Genomic DNA, 23,277 nt, shown 5'->3' on the forward strand with positions numbered 1-23,277 from the left:
AGATCTGACAGCATCGGGCATACATACCTGCACTGTCACAATCATCTGGGGCCAAGGAGTAAGCAGCCACCACTTTCAGGCTGCGAGTGTGTTGTTCAGTTCGGCACAGTGGCCGCTAGAGGGCACCCCTCTCACTAACAATGCTTCCCCAGTTTCTGAAGGCATTTGGGTTTCCAACTCCTGCTTTGCGACCCAGGGACTAGCTCTTTAAATATATAAAATCTTAACCTTTTTAAGAACAAGTTAGATGTGATTATGATAATAGACAAACGGAGAACAGTATTAAATAAATTCTTAAGGTCTTATTTGGCCAGTTGCTCTAATTTAAGATTCAAAACTGATAGAGATACTAAGACAAAAACCCATCAGTATTGGTTGAGATAGCTGATTTCAAGCCAGGTCATCATTTCAGAAGAAGAGGTAAATGCTAATCTCAAAAAGATACAGTTCATTATACAATTAGTTAATTTTACACTCTGATACATTTTGATAGGCCCTTGAGCCTTTCCTATTGCACAAATTTGGTATTTTTAAAGATAACAAATTATATCATACTGAAGCCTGGTATGTTAAAAACTGCTTCTATGTAAACCATTAATTTAAATGTTTATTAGTCAATAAATTCTATAAACAAAGAATCATGTTTCTATGGTACTTAGTTAACCTTTTCCAAAACAGATCAGAAATTCCACAGCTAATAAAATTAGCTTCTGATAATAACATAAGAGAAAACCTGAACCAAAAATGATTCTCATTAAAATAAAATATAATCACTAAATTACAAATTTATCATCTGAATTTAGAAACTAAATTTAGAAAACTATTTTTGGAGCTACAGGAAATGCAAGCTTACTCAGGTAGATTATAAAGTACTGATACCTTGACAGTGGTAATCAGATAACTATTCACCAGATACATAATTCCTAACCAATAAAAACAATTTTTAAAAAGTTCTCTCAACAGTAATGACTCTCAATAAGAAAAAAAATGCCAGTTCTCAAAAGCACAAATAGGACTGTATTTACTCAGATATTTCTCTTCCTCAATTACTGCCACACCTACTAATTTTGAGCAGTACATTAAAAACTACATGCTTTCTATTCTCCATTCTCCTTTTCCAATGAGTAATCCTGGGATTCTGAAGGTTTGATAGGAGCAGCTGAAGAGATGAATACACATATAATTAAAATCTGAAGAGAGAAAGTTGGTGATAAACTGTTTCAAGTTTTATCCAAATTTAGCAGAGATTCTTAATGGAAATGCTATCTTTTTTTAATTTTAAAAAATAACATTTATCTGATTATAAAGCCCAAACTTGCTCCTGACAGTATACACAGAAATTTATAAAAAGGAGAATAAAATAAGATACCATCTTATCACCCAGAGACAGTATTTTGATATATATCCTGTCTTTTTTGTTTTTCATCAACACAAATACCTGTTTCTTAAAAAATCTATTCTGTAAAAGCTTATAAGCTATGACATAACCTGTTTCCAAATATACTTCTAAAATATATGTTAAAGAACTGACATAATATTTCACTGTACGATCATATTTATCTAAGCACATTGGCTGGAAGTTAGGTTGCTACTAATTTGTTTTTATTTTATTTATTTTTTTTTTTAAAGATTTTGTTTATTTATTTATTTGACAGAGAGAGAAATAGCGAGAGCAGGAACACAAGCAGGGGGAGTCGGAGAGGGAGAAGCAGGCTTCCCACAGACCAGGGAACCCGACGTGGGGCTCGATCCCAGGACCCTGGGATTATGACCTGAGCTGAAGGCAGACGCTTAACGACGGAGCCACCTAGGTACCCTTGTTCTGTTTTCATAACACTACAACTAGCACCCTTGCAAATAAGTATCAGTAAACGTTGCTGATTCCTCAGGTTAAGTTCTCAGAAGTGGATTTTCTAGGTCCACTTGAGGGGGTAAAAGGATGAACATGTTTAAGGCAAATGCATACTACCAAAATGCCCTCCAGAAGGCAATGCTACTTTTGATAAAAGTCAATAAAAGGGATAATTTATATTTTTAGAGGGGGTAACCAAACAAGTCAAAGACAGTAACATAACCATCCATGGTCAGCACTGCATCAAAAAAAAAAAAATTGTTCTACAATATAACAGTGTAGGATACGACATCACAAATAGGCTACAGGCGCCTGGGTGGCTCAGTCGTTAAGCGTCTGCCTTCGGCTCAGGTCATGGTCCCAGGGTCCTGGGATCGAGCCCCATATCGGGCTCCCTGCTCGGCAGGAAGCCTGCTTCTCCCTCTCCCCCTCCCCCTGCTTGTGTTCCCTCTCTCGCTGTGTCTCTCTGTCAAATGAATAAATAAAATCTTAAAAAAAAACAAATACGCTAAAACTGGTTTCAGCTCAAATTACTATCTTTGCCAAATGTACACAGCTCTAATGCCAAAAAGCTAACCTTGACAAGACAGTAAGAAAGCAGCAATTTAGCATTAGAACCATGTATGTTTGGGGAGGGTGCCTCGGTGGACAAAACTTCTGCTCCCCAATGAAGCCCTCCCTAACTATCATAATCTATGCTGATCTGTCCTTCTGGAAATTCTTATTCCATGTGCAGTTAATGCCAACATACGTACTTAAGTATTCTGTTTTATGTAATGAAGTTCTGTTTCCCCAACATGACGTAAACCCTCTTAGAAAATACACCTTGCCATTTACATTGCTCTCTTAGTGTTTATCTATACTGATGAGTTATTCCTTCAAAACCTCTTCTTGGGAAGACAAATTATTAAAAGGCCGATGCTTACTTTGACTGTGCAGAGAAGTTTGCAGCAGCAAAAACAGCAGCTTCGACTTCTACATTATCATGTGAGTCCAGACTCTGACGAATACTATGATGAGCATTCTTCCTCTCAGGAATTATTGATGCCAGGCTTCCCAACATCCTACAGAGACAGAAAGATCCAGAAAGAACTGAAATACAATAAGCTAAAAATCAAGAGAGGAAGAAGCGAGGCAAAGCCAGATTGCCAAAATTAAAATTTGCAGATAATTCCTTAAATCTCGGGTTAGTAAAACATCAACTTTAGGAATCAAGCAGTGATTCAAATTCCAAATATTTTTCTACACTCTGATATGTCAAAAAATTAACATGGCTTATCTAACATAAGCAAAATTGAAAATTATCATCCTGAAGTACCTCCCAGGTACCAAATAGAGCTCAGAAACTTCTGAATTATTAAAGCACCAAAATACCAATTTTCCAATGTTCTATCAGTCCATTTTAGCAAAACATTTTTGCTATTAAGCAGGTCCAGAAAGTAAAAAAGGTAAGACTCCCAGTCTTTTTTTCTACATCAGTAAATACTGATACCATGATTTTCAAATCTGTCTTCAGCATCAAGAGAACAGAGGTAGAGGACACTCCCTGGGGCTCATTTCAGAATCTGCAAGGATGAGGAAGGTAGCGTCTCGAAAAACGCAATCTACTTTATAATAAATTATAAATTTGGAAAAGGAAAGAAATCTATTGTTTGTAACATAAACTACATAAGACAAAGCTTGAAAGATTTTTTCACAAGAAAGGCATGGATTTTTGAAGGCTGTAAAACAGTGCAATAAACAAAACAGAGTTCCTACGGGACAACATTTCTCAAAGTCAGTGTTCTAAGTAACCTTCCAACTTGACATGTCACCACCTACCTATCTTACGGAGATTTTTGATTGGACGTAAGTATTAGAGTTTATACCAAACAAAATACTAAAATGGACTACCATATGTCATTTGTATTCAATTTGAAAATAAGGTTTTGAAATTAGAGGAGTTATTTTTCAAAAGACATAAACAGCTTGTAATATATTTTATATAAGAAAAGATTGGGCTAATATCAACACATTTTGATTAAGTTTGTTACTATTTAAATATAAAAGGGCAAAAAAAGGCATAATGACCCATTGGGTCATTACTTTCTGAAAATATTTCTGGTAATATTATAAATAATTTGTAGCACTACATTTCAAACACTATAAATACCTCCCAGCTTCTTCTTCCATTTGTTTCCATTAAGAAGTCTAAAGTAATGGGTAAAAAAAGAAAACATCTTTAAAATGTCATCTCTTCCTTGTCCTTTCTCCTTTAAGTTTGAATCATTCTGACTCTAAGAACTCGTGTTTGAGAGACATCACTTTTTGCTTTCCTTCATGTGTTTAACCTTATTAATACATTCTTCCAGAAAACAAGCTCCTTGAGATCAGAGTTCCCACTTTAATCTATCTTCCTAAAAACACACAACAAACTTTCTATTCAATGGGTACTCAGAGTACTTAATGTTGATCTATCACTTATTAGCCACATCTTTTCTTTGTAGACTTTTTCTCCTTAACAGATTCGTTTTTCATCAGCTATTATAATGTTCCTCAATGAAAAATCATGTTCCTATTAAACATTAAGATCTTTCTGTAACACATCTTTTTCTTTACAAAAAAAAGTACTGTAGTCAAGTATTTCACGATAGAAGGAATGAATACATAATCACTTATATGCTTCATACCTTTTCAAAGACAGATTTTAATAGTCAGGTTCTTTACATTTCTACGGTGACCAAAAACTTTTTTTTTTTTTTGCACATGTTGCATTTTACTATAGGAAATAAGCGAATCCATTAGGGCAGGTATCACTTTTCTCGCTTTACATCAAGGAAAGTGATTTATGAAATGTCAACTCATCAGAATGTGAGTTGGGACCAGAATAATTCTCCCTATACATCCAGCCAAACTTCTCTTCAGTTGAGCAGGCTACTGCTTCCCAAATGGGATTTCAAAAAGCTGACATCTTTTTTCTTAATTACGAAAGCACTTATGTTATTTCTCCCTTTTAAAAGCAGAATATTTTGAAAACCCCGTAGTTTATATAAACTAAAAGCAATGTACAGTGGTTGGTGACTATCTCAGAAGCACACTCACTTGGTTTCACACCGCCAGCGTCTCGGCTGGTCTTGACACTTACCCAGTTCGGAACTCTCTCTATTCTGAGGCATATATTATCTTAGTTACAGACAGAAAATATAAGAAACGATAATGTTGAGACGTAACTTAAGGAAGAGCATAAAAATGGTAGTAATTCTGTTCGTGGCTTTCAGCCCCTGAAAGAAGTTTCTATTTTTAAATATGATTTGTAAAGCATATGTCTGATAAAGGAGTGGTATTCAGAATATATCAAGAAACCCTACAATTCTGTAATAAAGAGACAAGTCACATAAAATCTAAACAATCTAATGAAAGAAAACGGGCAAACAATTTGAACGGATTTTTCCAAAAAGAGATAGAAGAACTGTCATCAAAAGGTATATGAGAAAGTGATCATTACCATCAGGGAAATGCAAATCAAAACCACTATACACCCCATCAGAATGGCTAAAATGAAGAAGACTGACAACACCAAAGGTTGGCAAAAGGGTGAAGCAACCAGAGCTCACACACTGTTGGTCAGAATATAAAATGGTTAAGGGGCGCCTGGGTGGCTCAGTCGTTAAGCGTCTGCCTTTGGCTCAGGTCATGGTCCCAGGGTCCTGGGATCGAGCCCCACATCGGGTTCCCTGCTCAGCGGAGAGCCTGCTTCTCCCTCTCCCACTCCCCCGCTTGTGTTCCCTCTCTCACTGTTTCTCTCTGTCAAATAAATAAATAAAATCTTTAAAAAATAATAATAAAATAAAATGGTTAAAACCACTTTGGAAAAAAGGTCTGGCAGTTTCTTGTAAAATTAAATATATACCTACCCCATGATTCAGCAATTTTAGTCCTATGTATCTATTTGGCAGAAAGGGAAGCATGTTCACAACAAGTCTTGTACAAGAAGGTTCACAACAACTTTATTTACAATAGCCCCAAAGTGGAAACAGCCTAGGTATTCATCAGTAAGGGAATAAATAAGCTCACACACAATGGAAAACTACTCAGCAATAAAAAGAACCAAATTACTGACATACAAAATGGATTAATCTAAAAAACAATGAGTGAAAGAAGCCTTACACAAAAGGATACCCACTGTATGAGCCCACTTATATGGAGTTTGAAAACAGACAAAAAATTTATCTATATAATAGGAAAAAGTCAGAAGAGCAGTGGCCTCTGGGGAGGTGGATGAAGGAACTGAGTAGAAAGCGCATAAGGGAATATTCTGGAGTAAGTTCTATATCCTGATAGTGGTTGGAGTAAGTTGAAGCATCTATCAGTACTCAGTAAATTGACTAACATTTAAAGAACCAGATAACCCTGTGGGGCGCCTGAGTGGCTCAGTCGACTGAACATCCGACTCTTGATTTAGGCTCAGGTCATGATCTCACAGGTGGTGGGATCCAGCCCCACATTGAGCTCCACGCTGGGCAGGGAGTCTGCTTGAGATTCTCTCCCTCTGCCCTTCCCCCTGCTTGTGTGCGTATGTGTGTGCACTCTTTCTCTCAAATAAATAAATAAATCTTAAACAAAGAAAGAAAGAAACAGATAACCCTGTAAACAAGCTGAACTCTACCTAATGATACACATGCCAAAGTACCAAGCGGGAAGTGTACTATCTGTAATTTACTATGAAATGCATTAGAAAAAAAATTTTTGCTCTACTGTTAAAATTTATAATAAAATGTTATTGGGGAAAAAGGAACCTACTTTTTACTACATTTAGCCCCAAGTCAAATGCGTGATTTAAAATTTTTTATTGACAAATCATGCTTTTTCTTACATAATTAAGGTAGTAAATGACATGGTGCTTATTACTTTTTTAATGGCAAAATTAGTTTTCTTTATACTTTTTAAAGATTGTATTTTTAAAACTTTATAATATAATGTTAAATAATACACTAAACTAAAAATACTTTTTTACTTTAAGTCATCTTTTGTATCATGAAAAAACTATGAAATCATGAAAAAAATTTTAAGGCTATTCAAAAATGTTCTATTTTTGTGAGAAGGGTTTGATATTCTCATATTGTGTTGATACTAGAATTTTAGATTTGAGTTGTTATAAATACACTTTTTTGGTATTTGATATTTACTTTATAATTCTGCAAACTTCACAAAATGATCTGATCACCCCTTATTCCTGATCTCCAAGCTTTTTCCTCTTCCTAAAGTAACTACTCCAAAAATGTTTTTAAAACAGCCCCTATTTGGCAAAATCATCTAAGGCCTTGTATATCTAAGGATCTTATTAACTGTACTATTTACTTATTTATTTATTTGATTTTATTTTTAAGTAATCTCTACACCAATGTGGGGCTTGAATTTATAACCCCAAGATCAAGAGTCACATGCTCCACCAACAGAGTCAGTCAGGCACCACGTACTATGTTTTAAATGGTAATTGGACTCCTTAACGTTCTTAGCTCAAATTTCTTTTTTTTTGTTTTTAAGATTTTATTTATTTGTCAGAGAAAGAGAGAGAGAGAGAGCACAAGCAGAGGGAGTGGCAGGCAGAGGGAGAAGCAGGCTCCCTGCTGAGCAAGGAGCCGGATGGCGGACCGGATCCCAGATCCTGGGATGACCTAAGCCGAAGTCAGATGCCTAATCAACTGGGCCACCCAGGCGCCCCAACTCAAGTTTCTTTTAATATTTTTTGCATCGTGTTAATGTTGAAAAATATAAGTTCAATCTGATTTTTTTTCCTTTCCTTTTTTCCTAAATAAATAAATAAATAAATATTCTGGAAGCTTTCTACAAATCTCTGATTTTATTGACAGTAACAGTTCTTCAATGAAGAATTGTGGCAAAGCCCAGTTATCATGAATTGGAAAGAGCAAGCATGCAAAATGAATGGAATATTCAAATATTAATCGATATTCTTCTCAAAACATTCAAACTAGCTCTAAATTATTTATAAAATCATTCTACTAGTTAAATTCTATTATTTCTTTTTTTTAATTGTCTTCTGATAAAAAAAGAAAACCTATGCCTGTGGAAAACGATTCAAACATTGCAAAATCACTCAGAAAAGTCTCTTGTAATCCAAAGCCCAATAACCCCTGCCAAAAATAATCACTGTTAACAGTATACATTCCTTCAGATTCTTTTCTGAGCCTAAATAAACACATATATTAATATTACAGGTAAAAATGAATTAAAAAATGGACATTACTTGACTACTTGTTTTTTTTAACTTAGTATCTCCACTTTTTTTTTTTTAAGATTTATTTATTTATTTCAGAGAGAGCATGAGCAGGAGGGGCAGAGGGAGAGAATCTGAAGCAGAATCTGCACCGAGCACAGAGCCTGAAGCGGGGAGCCTGAGCGGGGCTCGATCTCATCACAACCTGAGCTGAAACCAAGAGTCAGACGTTCAACTGACTGTGCCACCCAGGTGCCCCTTAATATCTCTATGTTAAACACACACTTCATTCTTTAAAAGTTATATAGTGGTCCATAAATTATTCCCACACTGACACATGATTTTCCCCAATTTTTCACTTTTTACAAAAATAATACTATGATCATCTGTATACATTTATTCACCAACTTTTAAAAATGATTTACAGAAAAAAATTCCTATAAGTGAATTTGCTGAATCAAAAGGTAAGACTATCTTAAATTTAATTCTTTTCTATTATATATAGTTTTTAAAAGATAAAACCAATTAACTGACTTTAAAATATCTGCTCATAATTTAATCACTCAAAAGGCAGAGGAATGACAAAAGCACTTAATTCTGAACAAGAGGGAAGAACTGGCTCCTGATGGAAAAATTAGAGAAGTGACATCCTAGACTTCATGGTTAAAAAGAGGGCTCACTTCTGAACAAGGCAAGTCAGAAGTGAGCCCTATAATTTAGGAAAGTGAATTTCAAAAGCCTAAAAATTACACATTCATTCCATAGACAGCAGACCTAAAAAGAGAATGATTCAAGCTGGATATAAGGCTTACAATATGAAATTCTGACAAAATTAAAAAAAAATTGGGGGGGGGCAGGTGCTTGGATGGCTCAGTTGGTTAAGCATCCCACTCTTCCTTTCGGCTCAGGTCATGATCTCAGGGTCGTGGGATCAAGCCCCGAATTGGGCTCCCGCTCAACAAAGAGTCTGCTTGAGACTGTCTACCTCCTCTTCTGCCCCTCCCCTGCTCGGTCTCTCACTCTCTCGCAAATAAATAAATAAATAAAATCTTAAAAAAAAATTTTGTTTTAGATGCCAACAAAGAAAAGAAAAGGATGGAGAAACTACAGTGGTTCCATCTGGCATTCTCCAAGGAGTTCAAATACAAATTACTGCATATAAAAATGAGCACATAACCAAAGGTGAATAGAAAAACTGACATGAAACAGAACAAGTTCAGGAAGGTAAGAGTCCAAAATGAGCTGGGGCTAAGCTAGATTCAGACCCCAGTTGGCTGATCAGAACACCAACCTACAAAAAGGAATGTTTCAAACACAAGTTAGGCAATAATTCAGAACCAAAGCAGCATCATAGGTGGTAACAGAAAAGCATGTACAGATTGGGATGGTTACCATATTTTTGCCCAGAGTATTGGTTGAAAAAACAAATTCTTAACATTCAAAATGAAAAAAGGAAACATATCGCCCTTTTTAAGTACATAACTGCAACTCGAACAATCTTGTGGTGATTCATTACAGCAAGAGAGCATACCGGAGTGTGATGGCTCTTGCTACAGGATCGTTACTGTGAATCACAGAGAAAATCCTCTTCACAAATTCATCCACATTCAGAATCTTCTCCAAATGCTTCTCACTTTGTTGAGTAACTTTAAGAACACACAGCCTCAGGAAATTGTTTCTATGAAGAACCAGAGATAAAGTAAATTAGACCACTTCAGGAAAGTAATATTTAATTAGGAATCGAAGCAACACTAACGATATTAAATTTTAGCAACGGGCCAATGTTTTTCAATCTATTATTATTTCTCATCATTAAAAGAGCTGAAGCCTACACTTTGGTTTTTGTTGTTGTTGTTGTTTTTAATCCAGGAATACTAGGCTGGTTTAATATTCAAAAATTAAGCAATGTAATTCATAATATTAACAGGCTAAGGAAGTTACATGATCATATCAATCAATGCAGAAAAAGCAATGAACAAAATTCAATAACACATCCATGATGAAACTAATCAAACTAGGAACAGAAGAAAACTTCTTCTTGATAAAGGATATAAACCAAAAGCCCATAGCTAACATTATATTTAGGTGGTCAAAGAATGAATGCTTTCCTCAGAATTCTGGGGAAAAGGCAAATATGCCAGCTCTCATTACTCTTATACAGCATAGGGCTGGAACTTCAAGCTAGTGCAGTAAGAAAAGGAAATAAAAGGCACACAGATCAAAAAGGAAGAGAATCTGCCCTGATTTGCAGACGACATGATTGTGGGAGTGGTTGACATATTTGATTACTTCACCATGTTGGAAGAGGGATTCTCAAGTTTTTGCTTTTGCATTTGTTAGTGTACCTGAAATGCCCAAACAGAACAAAACATAAGGAATCCTTTTCAAATGTCTGACATTCTTCCTAAGGATAATAATTTTCTCATGTTGTGCACACTGCTCATCCACGTATGTCTTAAATTTATTACGTACAATAAACACAAATGTTCAAACTGTCAGAAAGGTAGTATTTCATAGATTCTGAAGACCAACTGCCAAGACTGCTATCTTGGCTCTGTCTCTCACTAACTGTATTATCACTGTGGACTAATTTAACTTCTCTGCTCAGTTCCATTTCCTCAATTATATAACGCTGAGCAACAGTACTTACCTCACATATGAAAACATGTGCAAATGAGAAAAGCATCTGATATATAGAAAGAGCTCAGTAAACGAAATAAATGTTCCCACTACTCCTTCACGTCTTCTTCTAATCAAAGAATACTGACAACATTACTCACAAAAATTTAATGTTTGAGGATTTTCATCAAAGAAGATTATATATAAGACAAAAATTAAGGAAGCAAATAGAAAATTTGTAATAAAGAAAATGAGATCATATGGCAAAATATTCAACCTCACAAGTTATTTATAAAACGCTAGTTAAAATAGCAATGAAATAACATTTCATAACTAGCAAATCAGAAGTAATAAAACTAACAGCCAGGGCTGACTAGGTTGTGGTCAACAGGTATGTGACCTTGGCAAAAGTATGAATTGATAGAACTGCCTTGGCAAACAATGTGCAATACATTTGAAAGGAAATAAAAAACTCATGTCTGTTATATGGGATATTATATGTCCTGTAACTCAGCATTTACAGCTCTGTCTCTCTCTCCTCCCACAGTGGACAGAACTAATTCCAGACTCAATCCTTTCTGATATGTCCTATAGTATCAGTTACCTGGATGTTATCTGACATCCTCAGACATGTATGAGAAGGAAGGACGAGAAATGTTAAAGCCAAGGTCAAGAACTCTAAGCCTATATTAGGGAAAGGAGAACATAAAGGAACGAAGACTCAAGTATCAAGAAGGGATGTGGAACTGAAATAACATACTTAAGATCAGAGGAGATCATGTGAGAGCTTTCAAGATTCAAAGTTTGGAGACAATGCTCTGCTGATGTACCTACAGAAAACGGGAGCTACATGTAGGAATCGTATGATGTTTGGTGGCGTGAAGCCTACACTTAGAATACGAAGCATAAGCAGTTAGCAATGTCTGCAATCCTGCTGCAAGACACCCAGATGGCAGTGACGGAGAGAAAAGCCCTGGGGATGAATTAAATCTCCTCCATCATATTATGACCAAGGCCAGGAGGTCAGATGGTCTTCCTCTTCTCTCAAGCTAATTCTACACATCTCTTCTCCTTCAAGTCTGACTCGGTGTGTGTGTAAACACACAAGTGCATGGAAAACAGTAGAAAGAAGCAGGAGAGGGACTGGTGGGGAGGGAAAAAAAAACCCCAAAAGGTATTTATCCAGTCCGTCCATGTTTCAGGCACTTCACAGTAACATGTAATCTTGTGTTATAAAACAAGTTATTAAATCAGGAACTTCTCAAAACAATCTGTGCAAACAACAGATACTTCCAAAAGATGCAAATAATATATATATTAAGATTATCTTAACTGGATTTATTCTGTTCCCCAAAGAAATAAGTCCTCTCTGACTTGCAACTTCATTTCTGCTTAAAATGCCATTATATTTCACACCAAAAAGTGTTGTAAACTGCCATGTACATCCATTAAAATGGTCACTAACCATGTGGAAGTCCCGAAGGGCAAAAACAATAAAGACCACAACATTATAAACAAAGAAATCTGAACAAAGTACTTTAGGACACTGAGGCTTTAAAAAGACTTACCCAACTCTGAAAACATCTGCTAACTTTAGGAACGCAGAATTGATGAGAATAGGAAATGGATACTTCTGAAAGAGTCTGGGAAAGCGAACAACTGCTTCACACTGCTCACCAAGTTTGCCAGATCTCAGACCTATTAAAAGCATGAAAACGGGAGAACAGCTTACAAACCTGTAGCTACAACAAAGCAAAAATAGCAAATATCCACACAGCATCACACAGCCATAAAATAAGTCATTCACAATTAGGTAAGGTACCACTGTAACTCAAGAGCTTTTTAAAAATAAAAACGGCCTATAAAATAGTAATTTGGTAAACTGCCACTTTAGATATAAAATAATGAAAAAGAAACAATTTTTTTTCAAAAAAGTTCGAGTATTTTAAGAATACCTGGGGCCATAAAATAAATCTCAGTAAATTTAAAAGGACTAAAACCATACTTTGTTATGTTCTTTGACCACAGTGGAATTAAATTAGAAATCGCTAAGAGAAAAATATCTAGAAAATTCCCAAATATTTGGAAATCAAACAACTTCTAAATGAGCCATAGGTGAAAGGGAAAATTAGAAAAATCTCTTGAACTGAATGAAAATGAAAGCACAATCTGTGCGATGCAGCTAATGCAGTTCTTGAAGAAACATTTATAACATCTAACGCTTTATATTAGGAAAGAAGAAAGGTCTCAAATCAATGGCCTAACAAGAGGCCAAGATAATTCAATGGGGAAAAGATACTCTTTTTAACAAATTGTTCTGGAACAAGTGGCAATCCATAAGCAAAAATAAATAAAATCTCAGAATCCTTAATTTGTACCATATACAAAAATTAACTCAGAAGGAACCACAGACCTAAATGTTAAGAGCTAAAATTATAAACCATAGAAAGAAAATACAGAGGAAATCTTTATGAGCTTGGGTTAAGCAAAGAATTCTTGGGTTAAACAAAGAAATCAAAAGATACTGTTAAGAGAATGAAAAGACAAGCGACACACCGGAAGAAAATATTTACAGAACACATACCTCATAAAGGACAATGTGGAGGCCGCTTTTAGGCCACAGCCTTGAGCGATGGAAACTGAGTAAGGTAAAGGGGCCCACAGCGGCCACTAAGCTGAATGCAGACAGGCCCATTAGGTGACCCACCTCAAAATATCCATAAGCCCTGCTGACCATGGGCTACTTACAACCAGGCACAGGTACCAAAACAGGAAAACTCCATAGTTCCCATGCCTCTTCACTTCCCCCACTATACTCCACCCCCCTCCACCACTGCCTCCTCACAGTCTCCTCTGCTGTCCCGCCATGCTGCTCCCTTGCAGTGTATTCAATAAACTACTATCTCCTTTGTTCTGCCTTGGGTAAAGTCACAACCCACGCCTCCAGCCTCCACCCAATAGGATCGCTCCACAGGCAGAATCCATACTTCCTACACCTCAGTAAGACGACAACCTGATTTTTGAAACGGGTGAGATTCGAAGAGAAATTTCATTAAAGAAGAAATATGAATGGCAAATACATGCAAGTTAACAGATGTTCAACACCGCTGGTCATCAGGGAAATGTAAATTAAAAGCCACATTAAGATACCACTACATACCCACTAGAATGGCAAAAAATTTTAAGAATGACATACCAAGTGCTAATGAGGATATGGAGCAACTATAACTCTTATATATTGTTGGCGGGAATGCAAAACTACACGTTTCTTTGGAAAACAGTTCGGCTATTTTTTATAAATATAATCATATACTTACTGTATAATCAACAATCCTACTTCTAAATATTTATCCAAGTACATTGAGAACATATGTCCATAAAAAGATCTGTATCTGTATCACAGCAGCTTTATTCGAATAGCCCCAAACTGGAAAAAACCCAAATGTCCATCAACTGGTGAATGAATAAACAAACTGTGGTCTATCCATACAATGGACTACCACTCAACGATAAAAAGGAAACAACTGCTGATTCATGCAACAAGGGTAGATCTCAAAATCACTGTGCTAAATAAAAGAAGTCAGACCCAAAAAAGACTACAATACTGTATGACTATTTTATAGGACATTCAAGAAAAAGCAAAACTTTGGGACAGAGAACAGATCAGTGATTGTCAGGGGCTAGAGAAAAAAATGACTGCAAAGGGATACAGGGAAAGTTTCTGGGGTGAAGGAAATGTTCTATGTCTTGACTGTGGTAGTGGTTTCATGACTGCATCCATTTGGTGAATTTTATTATCTATAAATTATACCTCAAAAATCTGATTTTAAAAATGTAAAAAAAAAAACCCCAACAAACAAAAAGTTAATGTTCAATCCCTAAAAAATATTCATTTAGAATGAATATCTTTATATGGTATTAATAGCATCTGCTTCAAATATTTCTTTTGTTATTTTAGCATTTATAAAATGCTAATTATATCTATATTCGTACAAGAGTAAGTGCCCTCGAATATCTCTGTTCAATAAACTCTGCTCACTGTTAAAAAATGACAAAGGAAATACTCCTCTGAGGACTCTTTATTGTCACTATGTTTCAACACAAAGGACGACCACAGAGGAAATCTGCATAGGCAATTTCTACAACTTATTAATGGTTTGAGTTCTGTAAATGCACTCATGTTGGTTATTTGGTACTTGGAATATATTTCCTCGTAGAAAAAAAAAAAAAAAAAAGCACTATCAGCACTCATCATATTCCAGAATCCAATAACCACTTATAATAAAAGTTCCTATGGGAAAATTAATTCAGAATTAATTCAAGTTTCTCATGGAGATATTTAGAACATATTCCTTCTTTGTCTGCTCCCTTCTTCCCCTACCCCCCACCTCCATACACAGAAGAACTGACACTAGAGCTCCTGGAGTCATCTTCCAGCCAAACACAGTGCCAATGGAAATGTTCTAGGTAACTGGCAGGGCCTCATGTAGCCTTAAAAGCTTTTCTAAAGGCCTGACTTGACAAAGGGGTCAAGAGACACACACATAGGGCAGTAAGGACAAGGGGGAAGGGGAGAGGAGGAAGGCCCAAGTCTGAGGATGGAGGTGAGAGAACAAAGAACAGATGTGTTTGTGTGCGTGTGTATGCTGTGGGAATCTGTTGGGACAATCCACAGTAATCGGGACTTTTTTCCTCCTCTTCTTTCTGCTGGTAGTTGAGTGATGGAAAAGGGAGTAAAGTTCTGCTTGTAATAAATTAACCTTGGTTGGGATGAAAAAGGTAAAATAGGAGGCAGCCCAAGTAGAGGGAGTTTGCTGACAGAATTTGATCTGTTTCACTTTCCCTTAAAAAACACAACCACAGACTACATTCATTGGTTTAAATATGATGATTTAAAATGTACCAAAGATAATTTTGAATCTGGCCAGAGAAATGTTTTGATTTCTCTAATACTGTCAAATTTTACTTCCTTAAGATAAAATAGACCCTCATTCCTGTAACAGGGCCGATCAGAATAAATAAGTTAAAGAATAGTAAATGTCTTGCTTAATAACTGATGTAAGAGCTTCAGGAAAAAGGAAATAAGCAAGGCTGGTTCTGAGGGACAGAAGCTAAGGTGCGAGAGAAGACAGAAATGTATCAAGACCTAGGATTTAGCAATAATCCCAGGCTGAAGCAGTATGGTACCCATCTTGCTTGCTCTGGGCCCATTTCAATTCCAGAACAAGCCAAGCAGCTGAAAACAGGCACTCAGCACGGTCAGATCTTGTTCTAGGAGGAATTGTTCACTTTATTTCTGTTGCTAGCTACAACCAACCTAAGGAAGAATGCCCTGATCATAAGACCAATGATCGTGAGAATGTCACTATAAAACCAGAGATTAAGGTGGAGGGATGCAATTGCTGTTTCTACATCTTTCTTTGTATTCTCCCACCAAAGAAATAGAGCTTTCTTTTCAGTGCCTGCAATTAAACAGTGCTTAAATCAGTTGCAACATTCAGGTAGACTAGGGAGAACTAAAATAGGTTATCTGTAAATTGCTTATTCATTCAAACTTCATTTGACAGCAGTGAAATTCATTATTCTAGACTTACTTAGCACTTAACATGTGCAGAACATTTTGCTAGGGTTCTGCATCAGAAACATTTGTAAAACTTTTCAAAAATACCTGTGCCAGAGTTTTACTCCAAACCTACCAAATCTGAGGCTGGGGCCCAGCCATCTGTTTAGCTACTTTGAGAAGGCAGGAACTTAGATCCTCAAGCTATCCTCCACCACTTCTCATCCTATTTAACTGCCCTGCCTATACTGGAGTTAGAAAACTAATGGTTTGCTGAATTTGGCACTCAAATTTTATCTGATAGACAACAATGTTTTTTAAAGGTTTTGAATTCATTGTCAAATTTTAAAAATGAAATGAGATTTCAATAAAACCCAGAATTTCTGGTTTTGAAATTTTTTTTATTATGTTAATCACCATACATTAGTTTTGAAATTTTTAAAGATCTGCAATGTCACTAAAGAAGGTGGGAGTCTTGACCAAAGAAACACTGTAGTATTGCAGGTCTGTACTGAAGGCCCATTTGGGCTTGATAATCATTTCTGATAATAGCCATGTACCCTACAATCTTTCTCTAGCAATTTTTGGCTGCCTTTGGGCACACATAACCAGAAGAGAATCTTGGATGAGAATTTAAAGTGCTAGTAAGGGGGCACCTGGGTAGCTCAGTCGGTTAAGTGTCTACTTTTGGCTCAGGTCATGATCCCAAGGTCCTGGGATGGGGCCCAGAGTTGGGCTCCCTGCTCAGCATGGAGTCTGTTTCTCCCTCTGTCCCTCCCCCTGCTCATGCTCTCTCTTTCTCTCAAATAAATAAATAAAATCTTTTAAAAAAATAAATAAAGTTCTGGTAAGAAAGTTAATGAAGTTAATAAGACGTGGCACCATGAAATCTAAGCTCGATAAAGAAGAAACAACAGGAAGAGTCTTTTGGGTAGGGGAAAGTAGACAGGTGAATATACTGAGGTCTGAATGAAAATAAAGAATGATCAATATAGCAGTTCGTCATGATGATGGTGATGGTGCATATTATGTGCTTATTCTGTGCCACTCTACTAAGCAATTTACATGAATTAAACTCTCACTGCAATCATAGAAGTTAGGTACTATTATTATCCCCATTTTAAAGATGACACAGGCAGACTGGTTACGCAACGTGCTTAAGAAACAGCTAATAAATGGCAGACCTGGGATTCACATCCTGGCAATCTGGCTCCAGAGTCTATGGTCCTAAACTATTATGCTAAAATACGTCTCGATCAAGTAACTACCTAGAGGACAGAGGCTAAGATTTTAAAAGGGATATTTAAATTATGATTTTAGAGTGGTGTAATTCTGAGGACAGAAAAATTCTAGGGAACTGGGAAGAATAACATAAATGATGGTAAACTTGGGGACTGTTATGTACAGTAATCAAGTTTTCAAAACAACACACATTTCCAGGTAGCACATATCAGCCAGAGTTCTTGGCTTCAAGCAACACAAGCCAACTGGCTGATTAGGCAGAACATGGGTTTATTAAAAACTTAACTAACAGTTTCAAGGCTAAACATCTATGAACACCTACTACCACACTGCCAGACTGATTAGATGAAGAGATGTCCTGTTGCTAGGAAACACCAGATGCTACAATCAGCTCTGCTGACATCCAGGAACCCTGTAGCCATTGCCGCTGTTACTGTCCCCTAGGAACACCACAGCCGCCGTGGCTGCCAGGGCACAGAACTGTGAGCCTGCTCTCCAACTATGCCTTCCTGCGCTGCTGAACTAAATCACAGAGGCCAGAGGAGGTCTGTCTGACCAGCAGGGCCAAGTTCACGTCCTGTGCTCTTGCAAGGGAAGCCAGGAAGGTGAACTTTGGCTTCCACCCTGGTGAGGCAGGGCATATAGTGTGGGTCATTCCTCAAGCACAGGAGGAGTGACTACAAGATGCTAAGCGACCACCAACACGAGGAATACCCATTACAAAGAACACTGCTAATACACATTACCTCACAAGCACATTTTAGAAGAGTTTGTTACACACATTCGCTTTAGCTGAGGTGTGAGGATGACTCAAAAAGGAAACATAATACATATATATCTTAAAGTGTATTCATTAAAAATGGGGGTAAGAGCAGGAAAAAATAGGAACACAAGTATGCACCACACATTAGAAGGTAACCTAACAACCCATAGCTTAATAAATCGATAATGTCTTTAGATTTGGTGGGGTTATTAGATATCTGGACCTGCAACTCTCACTGGGGAATAAGGAAGAAATTTCCAGGATGGAAAGAAAAGCATTATGTAGTGTTTAAAAAACACATCTAATATTATAATTTTATATTTCATAAGGGAAAAGCCCTACAGCTTTGGTAAGAGAAAGTAAAAAGTTCACCATTTTCTTGACTGATGAGGATGCACTAAAGATACTGTGACTCAACCAAAGAATACCTCATTGGAGTGCTGTGACATTTTTATGTTGATCAAAAAGAGTTAAAAGCTTTTTAAAAAGTCTAAGAAACTCTTATCTAGACCTACCTACTAGAAATGTTTACAGGTTAAAAAACAAAACAAAAAAACCGAAATCCCAAAAAAGTTAACAGAGTGTCCACGTCAGAGCAGGGAACTGGCTCAAAGTGGACTTAAAGAAGATCCTTCTAACCTGTAGTCCCAATTCTCAATATATTATATATTGGCTATGGCTAATGAAGAATTAACTGTATACCAGGTGACAAAATGTTTCCCCCATTCAATAAAAATCACTGAAACAAAGGTTTAATATTTGAGTTCTTTACTGTCAAACACTTGCCTCTGCCTCCCACAGCCTTAAAGAAGGCATATCTCTTTAGCATTTAGTAAAGGCTTCTTTTACATACAATTATATATCACTTAATATTTGCAAGTCTTGCAACCTCAATGGTACTGCAATTTGTAAACAAAAAAAACGAGGTTAGGTGAAGTTAGGTGACCTGTCCATGATCATAAAATTGGTGGCACTGTAATTCGACTCAGTCTAACTCCAAAGCTCCTTCCACTACACCAAGCAGCCCTCCCACCTTCCACCCCCCTCCCCCCTCCCGCAGGAAAACAGAACTTGTGGAATTTACAGAAAGAGGAGCTATGATTTTCGGATTTTCTTGGCCGTGTTTAATGTCTAGTAACCCGCAGGTAAGAATGACAGAAATAAAATACATCGTTATAAAGTGGGTGCAAAATTATTATTCAGCACTCTTGATGAAGACCTTGTCTCAACTGAACGTACTGACAATTTCACAATTTAAATGTAGCATTTTTACAAACTGCTTGGAAAATCGGGGTACTGTGCCCTCAAGTGGTCAAACAGGGCCAATCACTGGAGCTCACTACTTGTTCACTGGTGCAAAGCCAGACCTGCAACGCTGCAATTTTCCTGCAATCTCCCAAAGCTGCAAATGCTCTGGACTCACCAAAATCATAGGTACCCGCCCCCGCCCCCGCCCAAGGAAGCTAGGCGCATGCGCCTGGCCGGCGGCTACCACCGCCTGGTGGCGCCACAGCCCCCCACGCCCGTTTCACCCGCTCAGCCCGCTCTTTCGAATACCTTTGTCTAATTCCATAAGGGCAGAGTTAGCATCCAGCTCCTGTTCGCCATAGCCGGCATCTGCCAGGAAAGACTTAGTTGAGTTTGACGCCATGACCCGAATAGTCACTCGACTAGCCTATTTAAAAAGATTGCAAACTCTGCCCCAGCACCGCCATCTTCTTCCACCACCTTCTCGCGGATTTTTCCTCCGCGCTCTGTCAAGCCCTGTTACGCATGCGCCCTGGTCACCCCGCCGTTCGCCAGCGCCTCTGCGGCCCCCCGCGCAGGCGCTCAGGGAGCTCCTGAACTCTGGGTTCCCGCGGCTCGGAGAAAAGGAGGCGGGGATTGGAAGGGGGAAGTGACTCGGAGGCGCCCGGACGCCGCGGTGGGAGCCAATCAGAGGGCGTGACGTCAGTTTGGCGGGGAGTTTGGTGGCCGGGGCTTACAGTGGCGGGAGTTGGAGGCAATAACTAGTCGTGTTCTGAGGGGCGCAAGATACGATTTCTGCTGAACCTGGGGGGCATTTCCACGGCTTTTCTGTCAGTTGAACATTTTCCTCTGGCCCAGATGCTTTTCAATTCGGTGCTTCGCCAGCCCCAGTTCGGCGTCCCGAGAAATGGTGAGTAACGGCCCTAACCGCTTCTTCTTGCTGGCGGGCTTCACCTCCCCCCGAACAACACGGCGGACCAAGGCCGACTCCAACTCTGTTTCCCAGCCCCCGACTTCTCCCACGGCCAGAGTGAGTTCGTGTTAGCGAGGACTACTGAAGAAAGCTGCACTTTCTTGCCCTTGGGACACTTTTAATCGTAATCGGGAATTTTTAAATCGTTATGTGGGCTGACGGAGGGAAGTAAGTCGAATCGACTGGCCTTCTTTATGGCTTCTGTCTATGTTGCACAGTAACTGGAAAATGCGTGCATTTGTGTGTGTGTGCGCGGTTCCACAGCTATGGGAGATCGTCAGGACTCGTGTTCACTGATTGATTTGTTGATTCATTGATTCATGTGTTGTAGAACTTTAGTGAGCCCTGCTAGTCGCTTATATATACTTGCGAGTGTGACCCGCTATTAAGGAACTCATTCTAGCCGAGAAGACAACATCTGCTTCTAGCATGGTCAAAAAAATGTTCCCCCCGATTACTACATGTGCGTAAAAATACGAAATTACAGAGTGAAAAATGCCCATAACCACATCCCCCAAAGATAACCACTTCGTGATAGATTAGATTATTCCAAATGTTTTTCAATGCCAAAGTAATACGTATTGTTATTTACAGAAATGGGATCAAACTGTTTTGTTTGTTTTGTTTTTCACCATAACGGTATAACTTGGGGGATATTTCCATAGTATGTAGAAATCCAACTTCCTCGCTACAGTTCTTGAGGTTCCTTAGGTTAAAACATCGGCAGTGGGAGTTTGGAGCTTAGGTTTGGGTGTCATCGACCTGAAACTTTCTGGTAAGCTTCTGAGGCGGGAGTTACTACCCAGACTTAGGACGGATACCAATGAAATCTCATTCATTTAAAAAGGGACTAGGTCTTCTTTCCCCTTGAAACCATGTGGGAAACAAAAAAGAATCTGAGAAGGAAACTTTTTATATCAAGGCAAAGATCTAGGAAGAGGATATTGAGACGTAGACTGAGGAGCAGTCCCACAACTTCCTGCCCCCAATCTGAACTTTATACCTTTCTCACATACTCTTCCCCCCCCCCCCCGATAATCTTTCTGACTATACCCTAACTGGCCCTCTCTCTGACTCTCTTGGAACCTTGTTTGGGTAACTTCTCTATGCTCTGTGTCATGAGTGGCAGTACTGCCCAGTGATTAAGGTCTCTGTCTTTGGAATTGAACTGCCAGAGTTTTAATTCCAACTCCAGTCCTTACCACCTGTGAGTCCTGGGTCAAGCTATTTATTATACTTAGCCTCTATTTTGTAACAGATATTCTCCTAATTCCCCAGTCTTTCTGTCTACTTCCCCCCCTCTCTCTCATTTACAAATACTCATTTATTGTTATGTGTCAGACAGTGAAATTCATTCATTGGTATAGATTATGCACTGAACTTTATAAGACCATCTTCTTTCCCCTTCTGAGTGTTCCACTCTAGGACCCTTTTGTCCTTCTGCCTACTCCCATGGATGAGCCACAACCAGGGCTTCTTCCACTACTACTTGTAAACTTCCATCCCCTATACTTTACATCCATTCCTATAAAAGCTGTGTGAGTATCTTCATCCAGCAGGTTGGTCCCACAAACATCTCAAACTCAAGTACTTAAAACAGCTCACTTTTCCCCAAACCTGCTATATTGCCTACTTTAGGGAGGGGTCCCAATTATTTTAAACTAGTCTTCCCTGCCGGAAACCTGAGTCAATCAAACTTCCTCTGTTTTCCTCAAGATACAGGAAGTTTCCTTAAAGGTCCCTTAAAATCTCTTGAATCTGTCCTCTCTCTATTCCCACTGATTTTGCCTCATCACTCTAACTTGGATCTGTTCTGTGCTTACCATTCCATTTCCCTAGGTTGGGCCCTAATAACTACTTGTCTGTATTATAAGAAGGTTCCCAAATGGCCTCTTAGTTTCCCTCTCTCCAATTTATTCTCCACATTGCTGCCAACAATCTAAAGTGGAAATCTGATTACTCTTCTATGTATTTTTAAGTTGTTATCTAAAAGTTTTTATCATAGGTTTAAACTTACTGAAATTTTAAAATAAAAATGCTATGTCATTTAAAATGTATCTAATAGACTATGAATACTATAGTGATTTGATGATCATATCAATCCTTTTTTAAAAATATGAACAAACTCTTTAACTGCCATATTTTCTATGTACATTTCAACCTTGAACAGCATAAGGGTTAGAGTCACCAAACCCCATACAGTCAAAAGTCACCTATAACTTTGACTCTCCCAAAACTTTACCAATAGCCTCCTGTTGACTGGAAGGAAGCCTTACCAATAACATAAATGGTCAATTAACACATACTTTTTATATTATACATATTGTATACTGTATTCTTACAATAAAGCTAGAGAAAAGAAAATGTTACTAAGAAAATCATAAAGAAGAGAAAATACATTTATAGTACTATATTTGTGGAAAAAAATCCATAGATAAGTGGACTCACACAGTTCAGACCTGTGTTTGAGGGTCAACTATAGTTTTTTCCCCCTTGATTTTATTTCCACTTTATTTTTCTCACAGAATTTATCCTAATGTATTTGATTCTAAGTTTGAAAAGTTATTTTATTGATCACGCTGTCATACTCCTCTGTGAAAAAAATAAACTCGGTATTTTCTGTAATCATAAGGCTCTAAATGTCGAGAGTTTCCTCTGAATTGAATTGTTACAATTATTAGTATGGAAATGATCAAAACAGTATAGACTTAATTTTGATAAATAAATGAAGCAAAAAGTAAAATTTTATTGGAAGTGTATCTTTTGAAGAGATAGATTTGGCTGTTTTATGATGCCTTTATTAAAG

General features: G+C 37.7%; 2 protein-coding genes across 2 annotated transcripts in view; one reads left to right on the top strand and one right to left on the bottom strand.

Annotated features, from left to right (window-relative positions):
• Positions 1 to 20,005, bottom strand: part of INTS7 (integrator complex subunit 7) — a 103,363-nt gene extending 83,358 nt beyond the window's left edge. The window contains exons 1-4 of the mRNA XM_032393121.1: positions 19,808 to 20,005; positions 12,254 to 12,383; positions 9,598 to 9,744; positions 2,779 to 2,916 (exon numbers count right to left, since the gene is read on the bottom strand). Of these exons, the coding sequence (XP_032249012.1) occupies positions 2,779 to 2,916; positions 9,598 to 9,744; positions 12,254 to 12,383; positions 19,808 to 19,901 (509 nt within the window). The 5' untranslated portion in view covers positions 19,902 to 20,005. The remainder of the gene's footprint in view (positions 1 to 2,778; positions 2,917 to 9,597; positions 9,745 to 12,253; positions 12,384 to 19,807) is intronic.
• Positions 20,006 to 20,242: 237 nt separating this feature from the next.
• The window catches only part of DTL (denticleless E3 ubiquitin protein ligase homolog), a 42,336-nt gene continuing 39,301 nt past the window's right edge, over positions 20,243 to 23,277 (top strand). The window contains exon 1 of the mRNA XM_032393134.1: positions 20,243 to 20,408. Coding sequence (XP_032249025.1) covers positions 20,357 to 20,408 — 52 coding nt within the window. The 5' untranslated portion in view covers positions 20,243 to 20,356. The remainder of the gene's footprint in view (positions 20,409 to 23,277) is intronic.

This window comes from Phoca vitulina, unplaced genomic scaffold (assembly GCF_004348235.1).
Source record: "Phoca vitulina isolate PV1807 unplaced genomic scaffold, GSC_HSeal_1.0 scaffold71, whole genome shotgun sequence".
Classification (NCBI taxonomy): Eukaryota; Metazoa; Chordata; class Mammalia; order Carnivora; family Phocidae; genus Phoca; species Phoca vitulina.